This window comes from Stenella coeruleoalba (assembly GCF_951394435.1).
Source record: "Stenella coeruleoalba genome assembly, chromosome: 10".
Taxonomy (NCBI): Eukaryota; Metazoa; Chordata; class Mammalia; order Artiodactyla; family Delphinidae; genus Stenella; species Stenella coeruleoalba.
In genome coordinates, this window is record NC_137156.1 from 18,165,259 (window position 1) to 18,185,767 (window position 20,509).

Sequence of the window (20,509 nt, forward strand, 5' to 3'; positions counted from 1 at the left end):
ATTAATTAAAGAGTTGGTAGTTGAAAAGGAGATTGGGGGCAGGGGGAGGAATTGCAAAGGGAAAATTTAACCAAACTACTCAGTGAAAAGTTAGGCACATGCTGAAATATTAGTCGTTGAACAGTTATTTTTTATTTATTTATTTATTTAAAATCTGCTTTATTTATTTATTTATTTTGCGGTACGCGGGCCTTTCACTGCTGTGGCCTCTCGCGTCGCGGAGCACAGGTTCCGGACGCGCAGGCTCAGCGGCCATGGCTCACAGGCGAAGCTGCTCCGCGGCATGTGGGATCTTCCCGAACCGGGGCACGAACCTGTGTCCCCTGCATCAGCAGGTGGACTCTCAACCACTGCGCCACCAGGGAAGCCCCTGAACAGTTATTTTTAAATAGAGAAGGAAATGGGTAAATTCTGGTTTTGTCCCAAATCTTCCACTTTGGTTAAATGGATTGTTCTAAAATCTCTGGACTTCCTAATTATCTTAAGAGCAAAGATTAAGTATTTTTTTATTGGGAAGTTCTCTGAAGGAGCCGTTAAGGAGCCTTGCTCAAAGTGATTTGTAATACTTGTGTGTGAATTTCATCATTGGCAAAAGCTGCCACATCATATTGTCCGTGTGGACATAACTGAGGAATTCTGATGTTGGCCAGAGTTTTGGGTTAAAAATATAAAGTGCCTGGTTGCTCAGCCCTATTATGTACTCAATAATAAGTACTGTTCATCTTAAATTATGTTTTCTGAAAGTAAATAGATGTAGGATTAATTAACTCTTTATAAAACAGTCAGCTGTACTCATAGATACACATATAATTTTCTGAATTCAAACCCTTAGAATAGGGAGATTGGGATTGACATATATACACTAATATGTATAAAATAAATAACTAATAAGAACCTGCTGTATAAAAAATAAACAAAATAAAATTCAGCCCTTTAGAATACATAAATATGGGATAAAAAAGCGTCCACAAATGTACAATTTAGAGATGGTTTGGGTTCAATATTTTATTATACGTTAAAATGAATTTAGTGTATTTTAAGGTCATTTCAAATATTCAGCACGTAGAGGTTTTTATTTTTTTAAAAAACAGGAATATAATAAATACTGTACTGAGAATTTGAATGCCCAAAGTTCATAATTATCTCAAAGAATCTTTTCACTCCAGGCCACCTGCAGGCTAAATTTTAAAGTAGGGGAAGTTTGCATTTACCATTTCCTTCCTTATTACCTTTCACCTTTAGGAATGAATCTATTACCCCAGACCCTGAGCTAACCTACACTTTCATACACAGCCTTTTCTTCTTACCTGTGAAATAGGGGTTTTTGTCTGTTGCACAGGACTCGGTACCATGCTTTCCTGATAGTCCTGATTTAAGGATAACTGCTCCTCCCTCCTGAGTTCTAGCCATTGTTCTCTGTTTGAAATGGGATTATTCACATATTGAGTGATTACCCCTCACCACCAACCGTGCACAAAGCATGATGTACGAAGACTTTAGCTCTTACACACTTCACATAGGATCAGAAGTTGCCTGAAATTAATATGCCATCTTAGCTACGTAGATTGGCTTTGAGTGTAAAAATGAGAAATTTTCGTCAGGTGGTTGTAGCTGAATAGCCCTGATGGGTTTCCATGCAAGTGGAGTGGAGACTTTAATTAAAATTTCATGGAAGGCAACACTATTTTGAGTAATTCAACTGATGTTACTTTCTTCTATCAAACTGATCTCCAACTACCCAAGGCATCACTGATAAAGTTCATTTTCCTCTAGTTCCCCACCATTCTTGCCCTCACTGGCTTTTTCTACTGCAGTTAAGGCGGAGTTATCCCAGGGGATCAAGACATCATTCCATTTATTGCTTTTTCTCTCATCTCTATTTTCCCCTTCTTAAAATTAATTTTATAGTATTAGTTCTTTAAAAATAGCCTCAGGTACCCGCGTGTTTTTTTTTTTTTCTAAACCATACTAATCCAAAAATAAACTAACAAAAATCACATACAAAAAAGAGGAAAGCCCAAAACATATTTAAAGATGCAGTTCGGGCTTCCCTGGTGGCGCAGTGGTTGGGAGTCTGCCTGCCGATGCAGGGCATATGGGTTTGTGTCCCGGTCCGGGAAGATCCCACATGCCGCGGAGCGGCTGGGCCCGTGAGCCATGGCCGCTGAGCCTGCGCATCCGGAGCCTGTGCTCCGCAGCGGGAGAGGCCACAACAGTGAGAGGCCCGCGTACCGCAAAAAAAAAGATGCAATTCAACAAGGATAGAATGATATCTTGATCCCCTGGGATAGCACACATCTGCTAGTATAGCTGACTGTTTAGTTCACCTTGTAAATTAAATTTGACCAATGGAACATTGGTATAGGTGACTAATGAAAGATCTATGTAGAAACAAAGTGATATATTCCCAAATTTATGACTTTGGCTTACAGGTGTCCCTTTGGAAATCTTGAGGTCCTGTCATAAGGGAACAAAGGAGCATTGCACATGAAGTAGGATAACTGCCTGCACAATTGATGTGGAACAAGCCATCTCAGTTATTTCAGTTCTGATGGTGTGTTAACTCATAAAGTGAAGATGAAAACGAAAAGCAACCAACCTGAATTAAATAAACCCCAATTTCTTAAAAATACTCAAAGGTGTATTATTGACACTAAAATAAAAATACAGTTCCTCTTTTTCTAAAAATTATTATGTTCTTTGTTACTACCTGCAGGTAGAGCTTGCCGTATCCCTGGTTCCCAAGATGTATTAGTGGAGATAAAGATACTGACTTATGAGAAAAATGAGGGCTTTGCCCAATTTCACCTAATAACTTAATCAATAGGGAAAGATAGCAAGCAAAACACAGCCCCACTTTCAAATCCTTGGCAAATACTCAAACCATAAATACCGACATACGGAGTTTGCTTATATGCATGATCATGAGCTAAAATATATATTTATAAAGGAATCTTATTCTCCTATTTATATATTTATGTGCATATTTGATATCTTTTTTTCTAGGAAATATGCAGAATCCAAGTATTTCAGAACTTTTAAGATTTCCTCAGCATTTATGTTGTTTGTAAAGCTTGATTCTAGGAATATTTTCTCCAGAATCCTGTCTAGTGAAATAATCTTATTAGAGAATATGATAATAAATACACTTTACAAATAAAACCCACATGTAAACACTTAACCTATTTCCTCGGAATCAAACAGTTAAGTTCTTATATCTCATAGGTCATGGTGCTTGGCACTAAAGCCATAATGAAACAATAGACATGGACTTGCCCCCAAAGTTCTTACAGTTTACTAGGTGAAATGGCATTTATTTATATCCTTGAGAAGTTCCACATCCAAACACACAGAAACTTCTTTCAGTTTCTGACATTATCTACATTCCTACATGTAGAACAAGACACAACTGGCTAGCACACACTAATTGTCAAATGGGCAACATGGAAAATAAACTGAAATAGAAAAGAAATATACAAACAGTTTTTATAAAAGGCCTCACTATACAGACATAAAGGATTTTAAAGGTTCAAGAAGTGAGCATGTACAGAATGTGGAGGCAGAGTTTGAATACTATCTTTGGCATAACTGTCTGAGTTTTGAAGAAGTCATGTATCCGCTACCATTGTTTCGCAATGGTGTTGTTATTGGCATTTGGAGAAGGATAATTCTTCTTCGCTGGGTCTGCCTGAAAATCTGCGGGATGTTTACCGTCCCTTGCTCTTGACATTAAAGGTCATTATGACCTTCCATTTATCTTGACACTAATCCCTTCCCCATAACCCTCATATTTTGCAATAAATTGGATAGAAGTTAGCGATGGGATGGGTGCTATCATCTTTGTTGAGAACCTCTATTTTTTAACCATTATCCACCTGTTATTCCCTCATTTATAAATGAGATTTTTGTTCACAAATTAATTTACTTCCCTTTGTTTTGAATTTCTCAATTTCCCTACAGCTTACAACATAAAGTAAAATCACAGAGATAACTTGTAGAATCTTTGTGGTGGTGTTAATATTTTGTTTTTCTTTTTCTTGTCCCACTAGTATGATCATCATATATAAGACATGTTTTGGTGGGTGTTGGACAAGAAGGTGATGCAGCTAGAAGCAAAGCATATAGTGGGATAAGAAAAAAAATGTAACCTTCTATGTGACGTTTATTTCTCAAAATCCCTCTTATCCTTCAAAGCCCAATACAAATGTCAAGTCTGAAATATTTCATTTCATCCTCTGCCTTTTCCCCCCTCTCTTAGTGAACTTATACTGTGTTTATGCCACGAAACTGGAAATAACAACAAATTTATTACCTCATACAGCAAAACTGGGCTCAATAAAACAGGGTACATTTTAATAAGATAAATACTAAATCTTACCATGAGTCTAAAAAATTAACTGTTTAAGTGGAGAATAACTTAAGTATTGATCAGCTCCATATATCAAAAAGACTATGGAAGATTCTCAAAAATTCAATAAGCTACAACAGCTGAAAGAAACTAATTGTGTGTGCTAAAATAAAAAGGGACCAGAGAAGTATTTTCCAGACTTCAAGAAGATAAGGTTCTTCTTGCAAAAATCAGGTCAAGTTTCTAACCCACCATTTATATCTTTCAGAGGATCCTGCTGTGCCCCTCCCATGTTGCCTGGTGGGCTTCTATCTCTGCCTCTAGTTCTTCATGTACCAATGGAAATAGAAAGGCAGGGACTGTTAAGAACAAAATCTTGAGTAAGCTAAAGTTGATCTTGGATAGCTACCTTTAACCTCTCTCTCTCTCTCTCTCTCTCTCTCTCTCTCTCTCTCTCTCTGTGTCTCTCTCAGTAGGTTTTATGATTTTATATCCACTTTTTTTTGTGAAATTTAATTTAGTCATATTCCAAGACATCCTCATTTGTTTTGTGATTGAGCTCCATCTTTCTCAATGGAAAGGAGATTAGGTTGAATACATAAAGCTAGATGACCTTTACCCAGTGATGGAATTGTGAGAGAGATTTATGATCATGAAAGGATTCATGTCTACACAGAGGGCAGATCCCAGCATTTCCAGTCTCTGCCACAGCCTCATTTCCTTCTGCCACCTTGCTCTGCTGCAATGTTCAGTCATTGTCTTCTTTGGTATGTTTCGATTGACAGGAACATTACAAATGAAATCCTTACTAAAGGTGAAGTAAAACAATTCTCTCCTTCAAGGTCTGAATTTAGGAACCTGTCTTTTCTCATAACAGCTGATGACATCTCTGGTGTCTGGGAACAGAAGGGAGAATCCATCTGTTGGCAGGAAGAGAAAAAAGAATGTACACAAGGTGCCGTATATTTGCAATTTTTTTTTGAACACTAGAGACAGGAAATGTTTGAGTTAAAGTGCTACTAGTGAATGTCTGGGTGCGTGTTCTTTATTATTGCATGCAAAAGTTGCCTTCAAAATGAACTGAGAGATGACACTTTAGTCAGTTTTTTCCCAAAAAATCATTTTAAAAAATATTATCTATATAACTATTAAGGTTAATGACATGTTGGAAAAATTAAGCTAGGTATACAGTGCTCTTTAAAATCATCACTGCCATTTAGTTTACTTCCACTCTCATTTTAGGTTCCTGGATGCAGAGAGAAATACATGAGATATGACCACTAATTTGGAGTTTAGGATATTTCTTTCTATATTTTAGGTGCTTTTAAAGTTATTAATTTTGTCTTAGGAGAAAACTATGTGTATACAAGACCCCCCCAAAAAAAACCTGACTGAATCCCCAGAATAACCTAACCTGTCTGGCTTCTGTGTATCAGAAATTCATTATCACCTAAAAAAATTGGCTCTTGTGAGCAGCCTGGGTTGGATCATCTTAATGATGTGTTACAAAATATAGCTGAGCTGCTGTAAACAATCTCTCCTTTGTTTAGAAGAAAGAAAAAGACATAGAACAAGAACAAGTAAAAACACTTCCCATTGCAAAGCGATCACTCTTAAAAGCAATTCATATACTTCTTACAACATTCCTCTTTGGCTAGCCCCCAGCAGGCACACACATCCAGGGCAGGGTGTGTATGAGGGTATGCACACGCACGTCTACCTCCTCAAAAACGCTGTTGAACTCACTTGCTATATTTTTACTACATGTCCAAAAAATTATTCTTCAAAGCTCTTTTAACTTATTTTAAGGCTGAAAAAATACAAATGGCGTATAGACTTAGGATGGAAACCTTTGACTGGTCAGGTTTGCTGTAGTGCAAATGGCACTGGACTCCCGGTTCTTCAGTTTACCAGCTACTTCAGGAAAACATAAATAAAATTCATTGCATAGATTTAATGGGATTCATATAAATAAACATATAGTTGGTACACTGCAGGTGCTTTATACAATAGGCATTGGTTGAGTCTGACTCTAATCTAAGGTTCATTACAAGAATCCAAGCAATAGTAATTCAAAAGGTATCTCATCATTTGGACCAGAAGCCAAACAAAATGTTGAAGAATACAGATACACACACATGGACACACATGCAACCTTTAAAAAGGAGCTAAAGCAAAGAGCTCAACTTGCATTAGCGGGAAAAAAGACATTCAAACCATGATTCAGATGAATCATTGGGACCTTTAAATATATATCTTCTTTTGTAATACATTCTAGCCCAATGGCATGATGGTCTTGAAGTTGTTTCTCTTGCCCAGAGCTCTCCTTTAAGTAAAGTAAACCAATAGACTGAAGCTTAAGTTTACTCTAGTTTTCTCTTCCTAATACTTTCCAGTTTGGCATAATAATGAGGTGGGTGGCAGAAGAGTTTATTCAACAGAGAAAAGCACCCTCTCTGATCTTTTAAATTTCCTTCCTTCTACTAATTTTAGGCTTAGTTTTTTCTTCTTTTTCTAGTCCCTTGAGTTTCTAAAGTTAGGTTGTTTATTAGAGTTCTTTCACTTTTCTTAATATAGGTGTTTATTGCTAGGAACATCCCTATTAAAACTGCTTTTGCTGCATCCCATAAATTTTGGTATGTTGTATTTCTAATAAGCCCCCAGGAGAGGCAGTCCTCAGACCATAGTTTGTTATGGTTCTTGGAAGAACCACCTCTGGAATACCTTTTAGAGTTGGTTCTTGCTGAGATAACTAGTGTCAATACTGTATTACACAGTTCTTCCTAAGATGTTTTACCAGGAGTTATTAGTTTCATTATGGGAAGCAAGTGTACCCAACACCAAATGGAGTCCACTTTTACATGTGTTCTCAGCCACACTTTGCTGTGCCCTGAGCCAGAGAAGGCACAGAGATCTGACGAGTCCTAACTGGCTCAGAGTAAGTTCTTGTTACTCAAGGGTCCATTTCCAGATTTGGACCCTTAAGTCCTTTGATAATTCCTGGCAATGTCCAAAGTTGGACTATGCATTGACACAGCCACCTGACCAAATACCTGTCTCTTATCCATCCATAGTTCACAGAGGTACAGGGAAGGTTATTACCAGGAAAATTGATCACCCCACATTTTACTCAGCAGGCTTTTTATGTAGTGACTATTTTCTTCCAGCTCCACTGAATAGAGTATTCCAGAACCCAAATAACAGATTTAGTGTTCCAATACCTTCTTCTACAGTGATTGTTGACACACTCTTCTGTAAGACTTCCTCCTCCATTTATGTTGCCATCCTCTCCCTAGTCATTGTCACCTTTTGACTTCCAGGCCCCTTCTCCACATTCACTGCAGACTTTGGCTCCTGGTATATGATTTTCTCTTTCCTGTGTATTGATACCATCCATCACACACTTCTTCACACATCCCACATATTAGCCCCATCTTTAGTTCTTGTTACTGTTTCCCACAACAGCATTTCCAATATTCATTTCTCTCTTTGACTGCCCAAGGACTAGGATTTTTGTTATACTCAAAAACTTCCTAGTCTTCTATTTCACAATCCCATTATGGCTTTCCAATCCCATTAATATATCTGCATCCTCTTGCATCTTTTCCTCCTCTCCTGTCATCTTACAATGAGAAGTTCCGCCTCCATCCAAGATTCATAGCTTTACCTGAACCCTGAGGCCATCAATGCCTCCCTTCGTGACTCACTGACTATCTCTTCTCTCATCTAAAATAACAACCTCTCTATCTCTCTCTCTCTCCTCTGGATTATTTCCTTCAGCATATAATCATGCTTAAAACACTCCCACTTAAAATTTTTCTTTGATTTTTTTTTTTTTAAAAGACACACATTTCTCTCCTTCCTTGAATAACAAAGCTACTAGAAAGAGTACTTTGAACTTGATACTTCCAACTCTAATTCTCATTCAATTTCTCATCTGATGCAAGGTGATTTCTGCATCCATCATCCCATAGAATCTGATCTTGTCAAAATCATTAAAGATGCTAGCTGCTAAGTGCCATGGGGACTTTAAAGTCATTATCTTGAACTTTCTGAAGTGTTAGCACTGTAAATCATTTCTCCATTTTAGAATCTCTTCACAATCTTCTCGTTCATCACTCTTTCCTGAATTTTCTCTTCTCTCTGACCACTTCATTATAGTTTACCTTTTTCTGAGACATTCACAGTGGGCACTTCAGGCGCTCCAGTGTGATACAAATAGATTACAGTTGTGCCAGAGATAGTGATGCTACAGCACTGACTGTGGGTGTGGAACGGTAAGAGTCTCCAGGGAGTTGACTCTGGTCATGTGTTATGTAGACAATTGTTCATTTTCACTGTAAGACATAATGTTGAAAAGATTGGGAACGAGTGGTCTAAACTTTAAGAAGTTGCTGGTTGCAAAGGTTTGAGTTATGGTCTTCTTTAAGATCCTTTTCTCATTCTGCCAACTCCTCCTCAGTGATCTCCCTACCCCTACATGTGGATGATTTCTGTTTGTAGTTCTGAGCCACATTCCAGACATGCAGATTCAACTACTTCTTCTCCAAACTAATTTGTTGATATTTCAGGCATCTCAGATTCTTTGCAGTGTCCCAAACTGAACTCATTATCCTGTCTCCCAAAAGTAGATCTTTTAGCTAAATTTTGCATATTGAGATTGACCCAGTTCCCTAACCAGTTGTCCAAAGTAAAGATCAAGGATCATCCTTTCCACTGTTTCCTTTCTCTCCATCACATCTATTGATCATTACATCTTGTTCTTTTCACATCTAACCTCACACATATTTTAATAAGTCAGCCTCTGTCCTAAAGATCCATCCATAATTTCCTACTGTAGGGAAGTAAATCTAAATTATTATTATTATTATTTTTTCAGTACGCGGGCCTCTCACTGTTGTGGCCTCTCCCGTTGTGGAGCGCAGGCTCCGGACGCGCAGGCTCAGCGGCCATGGCTCACGGGCCGAGCTGCTCCACGGCATGTGGTATCTTCCCGGACTGGGGCATGAACCCGTGTTCCCTGCATCGGCAGGTGGACTCTCAACCACTGCGCCACCAGGGAAGCCCTAAATTATTTTTAGTGATACACAAGACCCTTCCTGGTTTTGTCCCCCACCAGTTCAGTTTTATTTCTCATCATGTCTCTTCCTTTATTTGCATCTACTCTCTAAATTCCAGCCACACACAACTTCTTGAAAGTTTCCTGGTATATCATGTTCACTCACTCTCACTTTTGTCTCTTGTGTATTCTTTTTCACTTGTTAATTCATCTTTATTTTTCAGGGCTTACCTAGGCATTCTTCAGCTTGTCTTTCTTGACAAATTTCTTACAGCCTCCAAAGTACCCTGAACTTCACTTAACCAAAGTATTTGATACCCTATGGTACAGTTTCTATCTACTTTCATGGTATTCAATTAAATTGTGAGATGCTTAATGGCAGGGGAGGTGTCCAATTCATCTTTGTATCACTTTCCTTTACCACAAAACCAAGTGTTATGGGTTGAATTGTGTCCCCTCCACCACTGACTAAAGGACGTGTTGAAGCCCTAACCACCAGTACTCCCAATGTGATTTTATTTGTAAATAGGATCTTTACAGATTCAACCAAGTTAAGATGAGGTCGTTAAGGTGGGCCCTAATCCAGATATGATTGGATTATATTTCCCTTACAAAGGGCGGGGGGACTTGGATACAGACACACACACAGGAAAGGCTGTGTGAAGACGCACAGGGAGAATGCCACGTGATGATGAAGGCAGAGCTTGGAGTGATGCCTCTGCAAAGCCAAGGAATGCCAAAGGCTGCTGACAACACAACAGAGCCAGAACAGGCAAAGAAGGATTCTCCTGCAGGTCTCAGAGCGTGGAACTACCAGCACTTTGATTTCAGACTCCTAACCTCCAGAGCTCTGAGACAGTAAGTTTCTGTTGCTTTAAGCCCCCCAGTTTGTAGTAATTTCTAGAAATAGCAGCCCTAGGAAAGTAATGAAGAGCAATAACAACATCTTGAATAAATGAATGGGCAGCCTCTCCCCTCAACGTAAAATATTCAGAATTACTGGATGTTTGCAGCCTCTATTTCTGTAATTTGGTCAGAACAAGCTATGACATTTTTTTGTAAAATCCTGGTGATAACGATCATAATACTTTCCTGAAGGAGTTGTTGCAATTAAATACGTATAAAACACGTAAACAGAATATTAATGCACAAAAATATTATTATGACTATTATTATTATTGCTATCATCATCATTGCTACTGTTATTATTCCGTGGGTACCCGGGAGGGCATATTCACATTCAAATATCCAGGTCTAAGACATGGGTCCCCCAAGATCCCAGCCCTTGCGCCCTACGCATGCTTTCTGCGTGACTGATCTGCCGTGAGACTTTCCTCCTGCCAGAGGCCAGGTACACACTGTCAGCCACCCCTGTGTTTGGCTTTGGATCACTTTTTTCTGCCGAAGAATGAATCCTGAAATTGTATCTAAGGAATGGAAAAGAAAACAAAACAAACACAGGATTCACTTTAGATTTGCTTTATAAATACCTACTCAAGAATGACTTCTTTCATTAAATAAACTTGTCAAGAAAAATCCAAATTTCAGAACATAAATAAGAGCTGATTATTCACATCATATATGCATATTCATTTTCCAGAATTTCTTTAACAAGGTATAGAATTTCTTTAAAGTTGTATAAAAATATTAGCAAACGTAGAATTTCTTGGTCTGATATCTAATCCACAGAGACAATGCAGTGTGGACATCCAGGCCATAGATAAAAATGTTGGTGATCTTGCAGGTTTCTTTCTCTCCTTAGAAGTATTTCCTCCTTCCTTTTAGAATCCTGTGGCTAAATACTCTCCTAGTCTCTAACCCCTCAGTGAATCCTGATTACAGGATTGAATCTAACGCTATACAAATTCTAAGTTATAAATGACAAGTAAATTTAAATTTTTTGTCATTTCCAGGAATGGTTAAGATGGATAACCATCAGACGGTTCTTCAGGTGTCTTCATGCATGTCAGGATATGAGACAGGGACATTAAGGTGAACTTGACATTAAGTTCACTTATATTGGCAGCAACGAGTGAAACACTAACAAGGCAAATGGCACCACGCCGGTTTGGAGCACTTTATGCAGTTCTCCAAGCCACTACCAGGCACCAGGGGAGAACCCGATTCACTAATTTCTACATATTCTAGGTGGTTTGTAAGTGTTAAAAGGGAGGAATTTTCTTTAGTACCCAGTATCCTCATTTTTTTATTCTTTAAATAAAGCTAGAGAACTGGCAAGAATGAGATGCTTTACAGACACACCTTGAGAGTCATAACGAAAAACAAGTGAACAAAAAGTTGAAAGGAAAACAAGAAAAAATCCTCATCAAAAAATAGATTAGAGGGTTGGTTGTAATTTGCTGAAGATAGTCTGTGGCTTGGAATAGCCTGACTTTGGAACTATTCATGGCGTGCGGTAAAATCTTTTATACTAAATAAATATAGTTTGGTGGAAAAAAAAGATAAAGAAAATAAGAGGAACAAAACACCTTCCAGCTGGCTGGTTTTATTGGCAGCACGCAAAGGGTGAATTGGTGATTTATGCAACCAGGAAAGGGTGTTTGTGAAAGAAAAGAGAGATCAAGTAAGCGATTAGCAATTTCAGATTGATCTCACATGGCCCCCTTTCCTTATATTCTCACCAGCACTCTTCCTTTTCAAGGCCTGTCTGAAATTATCAGTAACACTGCCGAATGGGAGGGAATCTTGTCCCCACCTGCAGAATGATATTCTACTTTCTTTGGGGTTGGATGTATATTACTTTATGGATAATTTAACTATTATATATCACTTCTGCATATCATTATGCATCATGACTATTTTTTCACCAAAATAATAAAAGAAATGAAGACGGTAATTCGCAAACCATGCTGAATATAAGCAAGAAACTTATCTTTTGGAAGGGTCAGCTGAACCCTGAATCATGTTTTTTAGAAGAACAATAATTTCTTCACGGGGGGAATATTCCATTTCCTGAAGACTCTTCCAAACACTGAGAATATCGTAGCCGTTGCCGTAGTAGTAGTAGTAGTAATGATATTAACAGATACCTGGACTTATTTGATTCATGGGTGAAGAAAATACCTTAAATCCTTTCTATTCTTTACATACTCATGTTAAACTACCACCAATAAGATCACAAACATGTGATATTTGTCGTCTCAAAATTGATGAGTAATATTAAAGCCGTCCTTCCATTTCATGTTTACATAAAATAAATACCTGCCAATGGTGGAGATCAGTATTTCTGAGTAAAGTGGAGGATTGGTACTGTTGACACGTTGGGCTGGACAACCTGGCCCAACTCAGCATCCCTACCTGCATTCCTGGCTCCTGCCCAGTAAATGCCAGGAGCATCTCTATCCCGAAGAATTAGGAAAACCAAGAACTGCCCCCCAAAACACACACACACACACACACACACACACACACATTTGTAAACATTTCATAGATAGATGGTACTACTCTGCTTTAGAGACAGAGATCTAGAATAAAAAAAACATATTTTCTTAAAATAGGAAAGAAGATTCTCAAGAAGAGTATTACCTCCCCTCCCCCGCTCAAACATTACATCAAGCTTAGAAAAATCCCTTCTTCTTAGTATCAGCCAAGTTACCAGAACAGGGGAATTCGTTTAATATCTGGCATAGATTAGGTGTTGAATGCATACCAAATTTCTTTCCTCATGTCTCTTTTTCCAAGAGGAGGAAGTGAAGTAAGGAAACATTTCATGTTGAAATATTTTGGTTATGATTTTATTGCTCATTTGGAAAGTGTAGGTCATTTTCTTACCCATCTGCTTATCAAAAAGTAGGCTGTCCACTCTTGTTTTGTCACCTTGATGGTCAAGGCATAATTTGTTTCATGTTCTTAATACAGAGCCATCCTTTTCTAGACAAGTTGCAGGCAAATTTCAACTGCAGGAGTTACCAACCATTAAAGGAGGCCATGTACAGCAAGGCACCAGCTCTTTGCTGACTGATACAGCCTGCTATTTTATTTTTGGAAAGTAGCCTAAAGCTATTATGGCTCTCGGTTTTTGACAGGCATCACATATTGCTATTTCAGAAGAAAATTTAACTTTAAAAATCAACTAGCCTGAGGGTTTGGAATCATACTTAAATTTTTAGTAAGTTGTCAAAAAATACTTTGCAGTATTCATTTATAACTGGACTAAACTCTCTGCAAATTAATATGCAAACTGTCCCAACCCCACTTATAGTTTGTTATGCAAAAATAGTTAAAGGACCAGTTATCAAGTTTATTACTAAGAGAAGTAAGAGGTGCTACCTGTTTATTCTCTTTGTGTTTGACAGCAACATACTATCCTGAATATATTTCTGTCTAGAACTAAACTGATAACTGATACAGACCTTCTTTTGGTTGATTTCAATTTGACTGTGCAAATGAAATCCTCAGAATAGACCCTGAGGTCTATTTTTACAATAGACCTTTACAATAAAGATTGTAATTATCCATAGGTCACTCTGAGACCTATTTAGCATCCAGAGAGAGAGACACAGAGAGAGAGAATCCTATAGTTTAGGTGGTGATAGCAATCAGTGACTTAGCCGTCTACAAAGCAGGCATCAGAATTGATTATTTGATCTCTGTCATTTGGTCATATGCGTGAACTAATTAAAATATTGATTATTTGGTTGATATTGATCTGGGCAGCCAGTGTGTCTGGGATGGAATGATGGGATATGGGTGGTTTGGATTAGGTCTAGGAGAAATGTATGGTGTCATCACAGAATTTTGTAGACTCATTGTGTTAAAGTGAAACAAGCAAGACTTTTTTATATCTAATAGAGCTTGTTTTAAAGTCTTCGTCTTCCTCTTATAAGCTTTGTAACTTTGTAGTGGACTTTTATACTGTCAGTCTTTTTATTAAAAATTTCCGATAACATCAATCATGATAAAAATAATGATAACGAAAATAATATCTGCCTCATTGCCTTGTGATGGGGATTAACAAAATGCATCAGAAACAAGTTCTGGAATTGTTTCTGCCTTGATTAGCCATTTTTTCCCCTGTTTACTCATAGTTGGAACCCAGGGTCAATAAGTGGCTCAAGGAAACCGCTAGAACTTATTTAGGCTATTCAGGCTAACAAACATATGGTCAAAATACCCATGGAATGATGTTTGGCTAGTAGATACCAAAGTTAGCCTTTATACAGTTTGCCAGAAAACAGAAAGTGGACATAAAAGTCAAGTACTGGGCTTCCCTGGTGTCGCAGTGGTTGAGAGTCCGCCTGCCAATGCAGGGGACACGGGTTCGTGCCCCGGTCCGGGAAGATCCCACATGCCGCGGAGCGGCTGGGCCCGTGAGCCATGGCCGCTGAGCCTGCGCGTCCGGAGCCTCTGCTTCGCAACGGGAGAGGCCACAACAGTGAGAGGCCCGATTACCGCAAAAAAAAAAAAAAAAAAAAAAGTCAAGTACTTTCTGACTTGCTGGAATAAATCCTTGGAAGATATTTTCTAAGATGTTTAAAAGTTCATCTAAAATGCACAATTAACCTTGTACAGTTGTATTGTCAGAATGAAAAACGTATATGTAAAATATATGAATATCTGAGAACCTCATAGGAATCAGATCCCTTACAGCTCTCTGAGACATTCTGGAGAGGCACAATGAAAGTTCAGCTATATTTTAAGAGGTGGTTAAAATTAGAGAGGAGAAGCATAGAGTAAAGAAATTCTAAGGAGTCTTGGATGAGGAGTTCTAATTCCTGGATAAGAAATTCTAAGGAGTCTAGTCCTAAACATACAAACATTTAAGACCTATTTCAGGGATAAGCCAAGTTGTTTGGAGCAGAAGGTTCTAAGTTATTCCTATGAGAGAAAATGGAAAGATAATTTGGAAGTGGTTTTTGAAGTCTCAAATGCTCTTAACCACTATATCTTCAAAGTTTTTGATTGTGATGAGAATGGAGCATTCAGAAAACTCATCAGTGATGTACTGAATGAAGGGGAGGCAAAAAACTAGAGACATGAGCTAAAGAACAATTTACTGTGCGCTGCAAATAGCATGTATGATTTCCTTTACAACAATACAAAATCCGAAAGTGGTAAGCAATAGATAACAAAATAAAATTGACAAAATATTGATACTTTTGAAATTGGATATTAGCTACTTGGGAGTTTCTCTTTCTGTGTACGTTAAAAATTTCCCATAATAAAAGAATATAAATAAATACTTAATATTGGTATTTCTTAAACTTATTCGTGTCTTGGACCACTCTGAAAAGCTAAAGAAGGCAGTTGATAATCTGTCCAGAAATATGCATGCATTCAAAAATATTTGTATACATACATTTGCACAAGTTCATGACTCTGTTCTCCCTTAACGTCACCCTGACATCCATCTGTGCGCCTCCTGGCTTCAACAGATTTCTTGTTTATATACAGGAAATATCTCCAAATCAAGACTCTTGGAAACTTTAGACTGGGACTTCGAATTTTCAAGTGCAGTTCATGGCTCTCATTCCTCAAAGCTTGGCTTTAACTCAGTTCACTTTTACTTTCTACGCTTCCCAAGCACATTCTGCTCTTTGTCACACAGAACTTTCTCAAGGGTAACAGTGCTTCTGTCATCCGTGTACTGTTTAAGGAAGACATGAAGCCAAGACCAATTCAAAAGAAAGAAGTGGTTTATGATACCATGCTATAAGGCCACAGAAATGTTTATGTTCACAGAGGCATTTTCTAAACTCCAGTGCAAGGAATTTAGTAGATCTCTCAACAGCTAATTGGTATTACACATATCCAAACTGATTATTGTTCTGTGAAATGGAAGCTATGTCGGGAAAAGCTAGGAAGGGAAGCAAACCACCCTATCAGTTAATAACTCATATTTTGGAGTGACAAAAACCAAAACTCAGTTTCATACATTAGTTATCTTTGAGACCCCAAGAACATCACTTATTTCCGTGAGCTTCCATTTTTTTCATCTGTAAACTATGTGATATATAACTCTCAGTTGTTGAAAAGATTAAAATGCAATAATATTGATAATACTTCCAACTAATAGTGACAATGACCTGATATTTCTAACCAGGGCTTGTACAAGTTTTTATGTAGTACTCAAGATCTTATTATTTATCTGAATAGAACCCTCAAGCGTATCAATAATATGGCATCAGGCATTGCCAGTATGTTTATATAACATCATCTCCTTTTCAGAATGTCTCCCTAGGATCACTCCTTCCTGTACTGTTTTGTTTTGCTTTTTGCACCTTTCTAAATATATACCCTGATCATCTTCCAGGCTCTATCCTCTTACTCTATAAATGAATCCTCAGGATCCCATGCAATCTTACGGTTTTAATTACTACCCATACAGTGATGAGTCCCAATTTAAAAAAAAAAACTTCACCCCTTTATTATCCCCCAAGCTTTACACTTGGAAATGCAAATGTTGAAAAGTCAGCATTTCCGAAACTGAGCTTCCATTCCCTATCTACCCCCATCCCTGTAACTATTATCACTCTTGGATTTTCCATCTCAGTTAAGGTTATCGCTAACCATCTTGTGAGACCTGATAAATCCTCCCTCCCTCACCATCCAAACTCAAACAACTCTTGCTGAATCTTCCTCTTATTTTTTTGTACTCTGTACCCTCATCTATCTCCCTGTTGCTACTTCCTCAATTCAGAATGTCATTGTCTCTCCCATAGATTTCTGAAATAGCATGTTGGCTGGTTTCCCAAACTCTCTTGTTTTCTCCTTTTCCCATGCCAGCATCTCTCAACACATGGCTCGTCTGAAATGTGAAGCTGGTCTTGCACTCCCCTGATTAAAAGTTAGTTTGGCATAAGTGGCCACTACCATTGGACTGGCCTCCATCACCTACTCCTCCCTGACTCATATTCTGCATTTGGACGAAACCAAAAAGCATATGGGTTTCTCTCACTCAGGGATATTTTATATCTCCTTGCCTTTCATCTTAATATTCTGGGTGTATGAAATCTTCCCTTTCACTTGTTTTTCTTGTATAGTAACTCATCTTGATTCTATGATATTTTTTCCTTCCCTAACTCTTTTGCAAAAGTTATTTCATTGGCTGGAATAGTTGCATAACTCTGTACTTCTATTGCACTGCATAGCTCTATCATAACTTGAATTATTTCTGCCTTTCCAGTTAGACGTAGCTCCTCAAGAGCAAGGATTTCATATTATTTACATTTTGAATTCCTCTTATGTAGCATGTGAAGAACCTAGCAAATGTTTGTTGTGCAAAATTAAACATGGTCTCTGTATTCATAGAATATTTTTAAAGATGCAGTAGCAGGTCAAAACTTTAGGAAAATATGAAGTAATAAGAATTTTCTAAATTTAGTATATACTGTCATCAACACTTATTCAATGAGTTTCTTGAAAAGTCAATGATATTCCCTGAAATGATTTTATTCTTTATCAACATGAGAAAGCTGAAGTTAGAGTAGAAAGAATGGCAGTATGTAGAGTCCAAGGAGAGTCTGGTCCCCAAATATTTCCCCCAAATTACCTGAAATTAAATACTTTGCATGCTTTGGAAGTTCTACCAATTAAAGATCACTTTTGGCTCATAGAGGGGCATCAGTCATTAATTCATTTGTATAAACTGAAAACCAGAATATTTTCTTCATATTAAAGACTTGAGATAATATTGGTTAAGGGGAGAATTTTGAATGTAGGTAACAGGGAAAATGAGGGAGAGTATTTTTTTCAAATGTGGGAGCAGCGAGAAGAGGAACAGATCTAAATGGAGTGACAGAATTGGGCAGGATTTGAGTAGACTGGTGGCACCATGGGGGTTCTCCTTGCAGTGCTGTTGCAATGGTTGTGCAGGCTGGCATTGTTTACATACAGTCTGTGAAAACTGAGCTACCTCCGTGTCTGTCATTGGTGGCTCTGGCTGGGCCTGAGGAAGGAAAATTACAGGTTACTAAAGCAATGCAGAACCAGAGCGCATGGACACAAAAAAACAGACCTTGTGATCTTATCCACCTTAGTGTCTGCATGCTGCCTTCTGGTAGACCAAAGCATAATACATGTAATAGCAAAATCAATTTTTAAAGTGATAAAATTTCTTAAATTCAGTGTGTATGCACACGAATCATCCAAAAATGAGCTGTCAGAAAATCTCTGTTGAATGAACACTGGGCATATAAGCATTTTTTTTTTCCTTTGGCAGATGGAAACAACTAAGAATAGAGTTTTCTCCATCCTGAGAGGTCTCTCATTGCTCTCATGAAAGATGGGGCAAATTTGGCTGGACATTTACTGAGGAAATTGAGTCTTAAAAAGAAAGTGAACCTGTATTTTGAGTATATTCTGACCATTATGTTAAACTTCTCCAATCAAAAAAATACACACTAGCTATGGCAAGCTATATTATTTTTCCAGTTGGTGGAATTATTTATAAGTATAGCAAAAGAACCAGGTAGTTGAAACTAGAATCATCATAGAAAACCTGGAGTATATTGTTGCCTGTGTTTTCATGCAGAAAAATTTTCTATCTACTAAAAATGTTTTATATTTTATTGGTCCTTTTAATATAACACAGTCCATCTTTCCAGAGTTAAAACAGTTTCTTAAACCGGAAGATAAAAAAAAAAAAGGAAGATAATGGCTTTGCGTTTTGAAGTTTAGAAACCAGTGTCAGTGATGAAATAAGATGTCATGACATTATGTCCTGATGGTCCTTAGCTCTTCGGCACTGATGAATTTATAATCAGAAAGATACCTTTTAAACAATGAAGGGCTTCAAGCCAGCCCTTCATATAAAGTTACTTTTATTGCTCTTTTCTATATTCTAAGAGCCAAAAATATGTTTGATTGAATGTTGAGAAGACAGAAAATGTCTGCCCAGTGCAGAGAAAATACAGATAGTTTATGGATTTTTCTGAGAAAGTTTACCTGCAACTGTGGCATCCATGAAAACAAACAAATATTCTATCCTCGCTATTGAAATAATTTTGAAATGAAATATTTTGGAATAGTATGCTTCCTCCTCAGAACTGCCCTCAATAATTTAGTTAGGGGATGTGATAAAAGGAAATAACTAGTCTCAGCAAAATTTGGAATTAAGAGAAACAGACTTTCTGTTATTTACCTTAAAACTAAAATTTACCAAAATAAACTTAGAGAAAAAAAGTTCAATAATAAGAAATAAGAGAGGACATAGCTAGAAGAAATCAGAGAGATATTAATATTTTTGGAAATTCAACTTTCCCAATGTTTTGCTGTATATTTAGGTAGATAAACATTTTCAGAAGGAAAGAAAGACACATTCTGGCCTTCTATAACGCTAAATAGAGCTGTTTAAGGAACCATTTCATCAACACATTAGTTCCCACCCAATCTGGTCCTTCTGAAAGAAGTAACTAGTCAAAACATTTCATCAGCAGCTAATCAAGACAGCTAATGCTCTATGTAGGAACATACCTCATGACCTGGAGTAGTTTAAATTAATCTTATATGATTGACAGCTGTCAACTTTCTCCTAGCTTGTGGGTTAAGAACAAAAACAAGAAACCAAAGATTAAAAACTCTAACTCACGATATTATGCCAGTTTGTTTTTCAGAGTATTTTAAATACTGGCTTTTTAAGAAATTGGAAGGGGATAGTCAACTTCTACAGTTCAAAATTTTCAGCAATTTTAATGGATTATTTCTGTAGAGTTAAGTGTTCTAATGGACAGTAATCTGAGTATATATTTTAAATGAATACAAAATTTGATACACATATTCATTAGAGTCAAGGCCAAGTCTGAAAAACATTATAGCTAAAGAAACTGTTGGGTAAAATTAGATGATGAAGGCCACTTCTTAAAGGACACATCCAGGATAGGAAAGTACAAGGCCCAAGGTTAGTTCCTTACTCAGTTTCTGAGTACTGTGAGCTTAGTTATGCCATTTAAACTCGATTTTTTAAATTAAATTTAATTCAATACAATAAAAATATATTAAGTCCAGTAATCTTTACAGTGTATAAGTTGAACGAAATAAACTTTAAGGTCCATTCAAGCTTGATGATTCTTCAACCAACTATTAAATACAGCCTAATTATGTCTGTGCAAGTGATTTACATTTGAAGAAATCTGCATCCCTTA

General features: G+C 37.4%; 1 protein-coding gene across 39 annotated transcripts in view; it reads left to right on the forward strand.

Annotated features, from left to right (window-relative positions):
* The window catches only part of LOC307193308 (uncharacterized protein), a 1,334,119-nt gene that overhangs the window by 1,057,617 nt on the left and 255,993 nt on the right, over positions 1-20,509 (forward strand). For 24 of the 39 annotated variants that reach the window (XM_079935085.1, XM_079935089.1, XM_079935088.1 and 21 more), the window contains one exon: positions 5,226-5,303. The exons of 14 other annotated variants lie outside the window; for them this stretch is intronic. In XM_079935085.1, coding sequence (XP_079791211.1) covers positions 5,226-5,303 — 78 coding nt within the window. Of the gene's footprint in view, positions 1-2,432; positions 2,663-5,225; positions 5,304-20,509 lie in introns of those variants that run through there. One more of the 39 variants, XM_079935101.1, reaches the window with a different exon arrangement.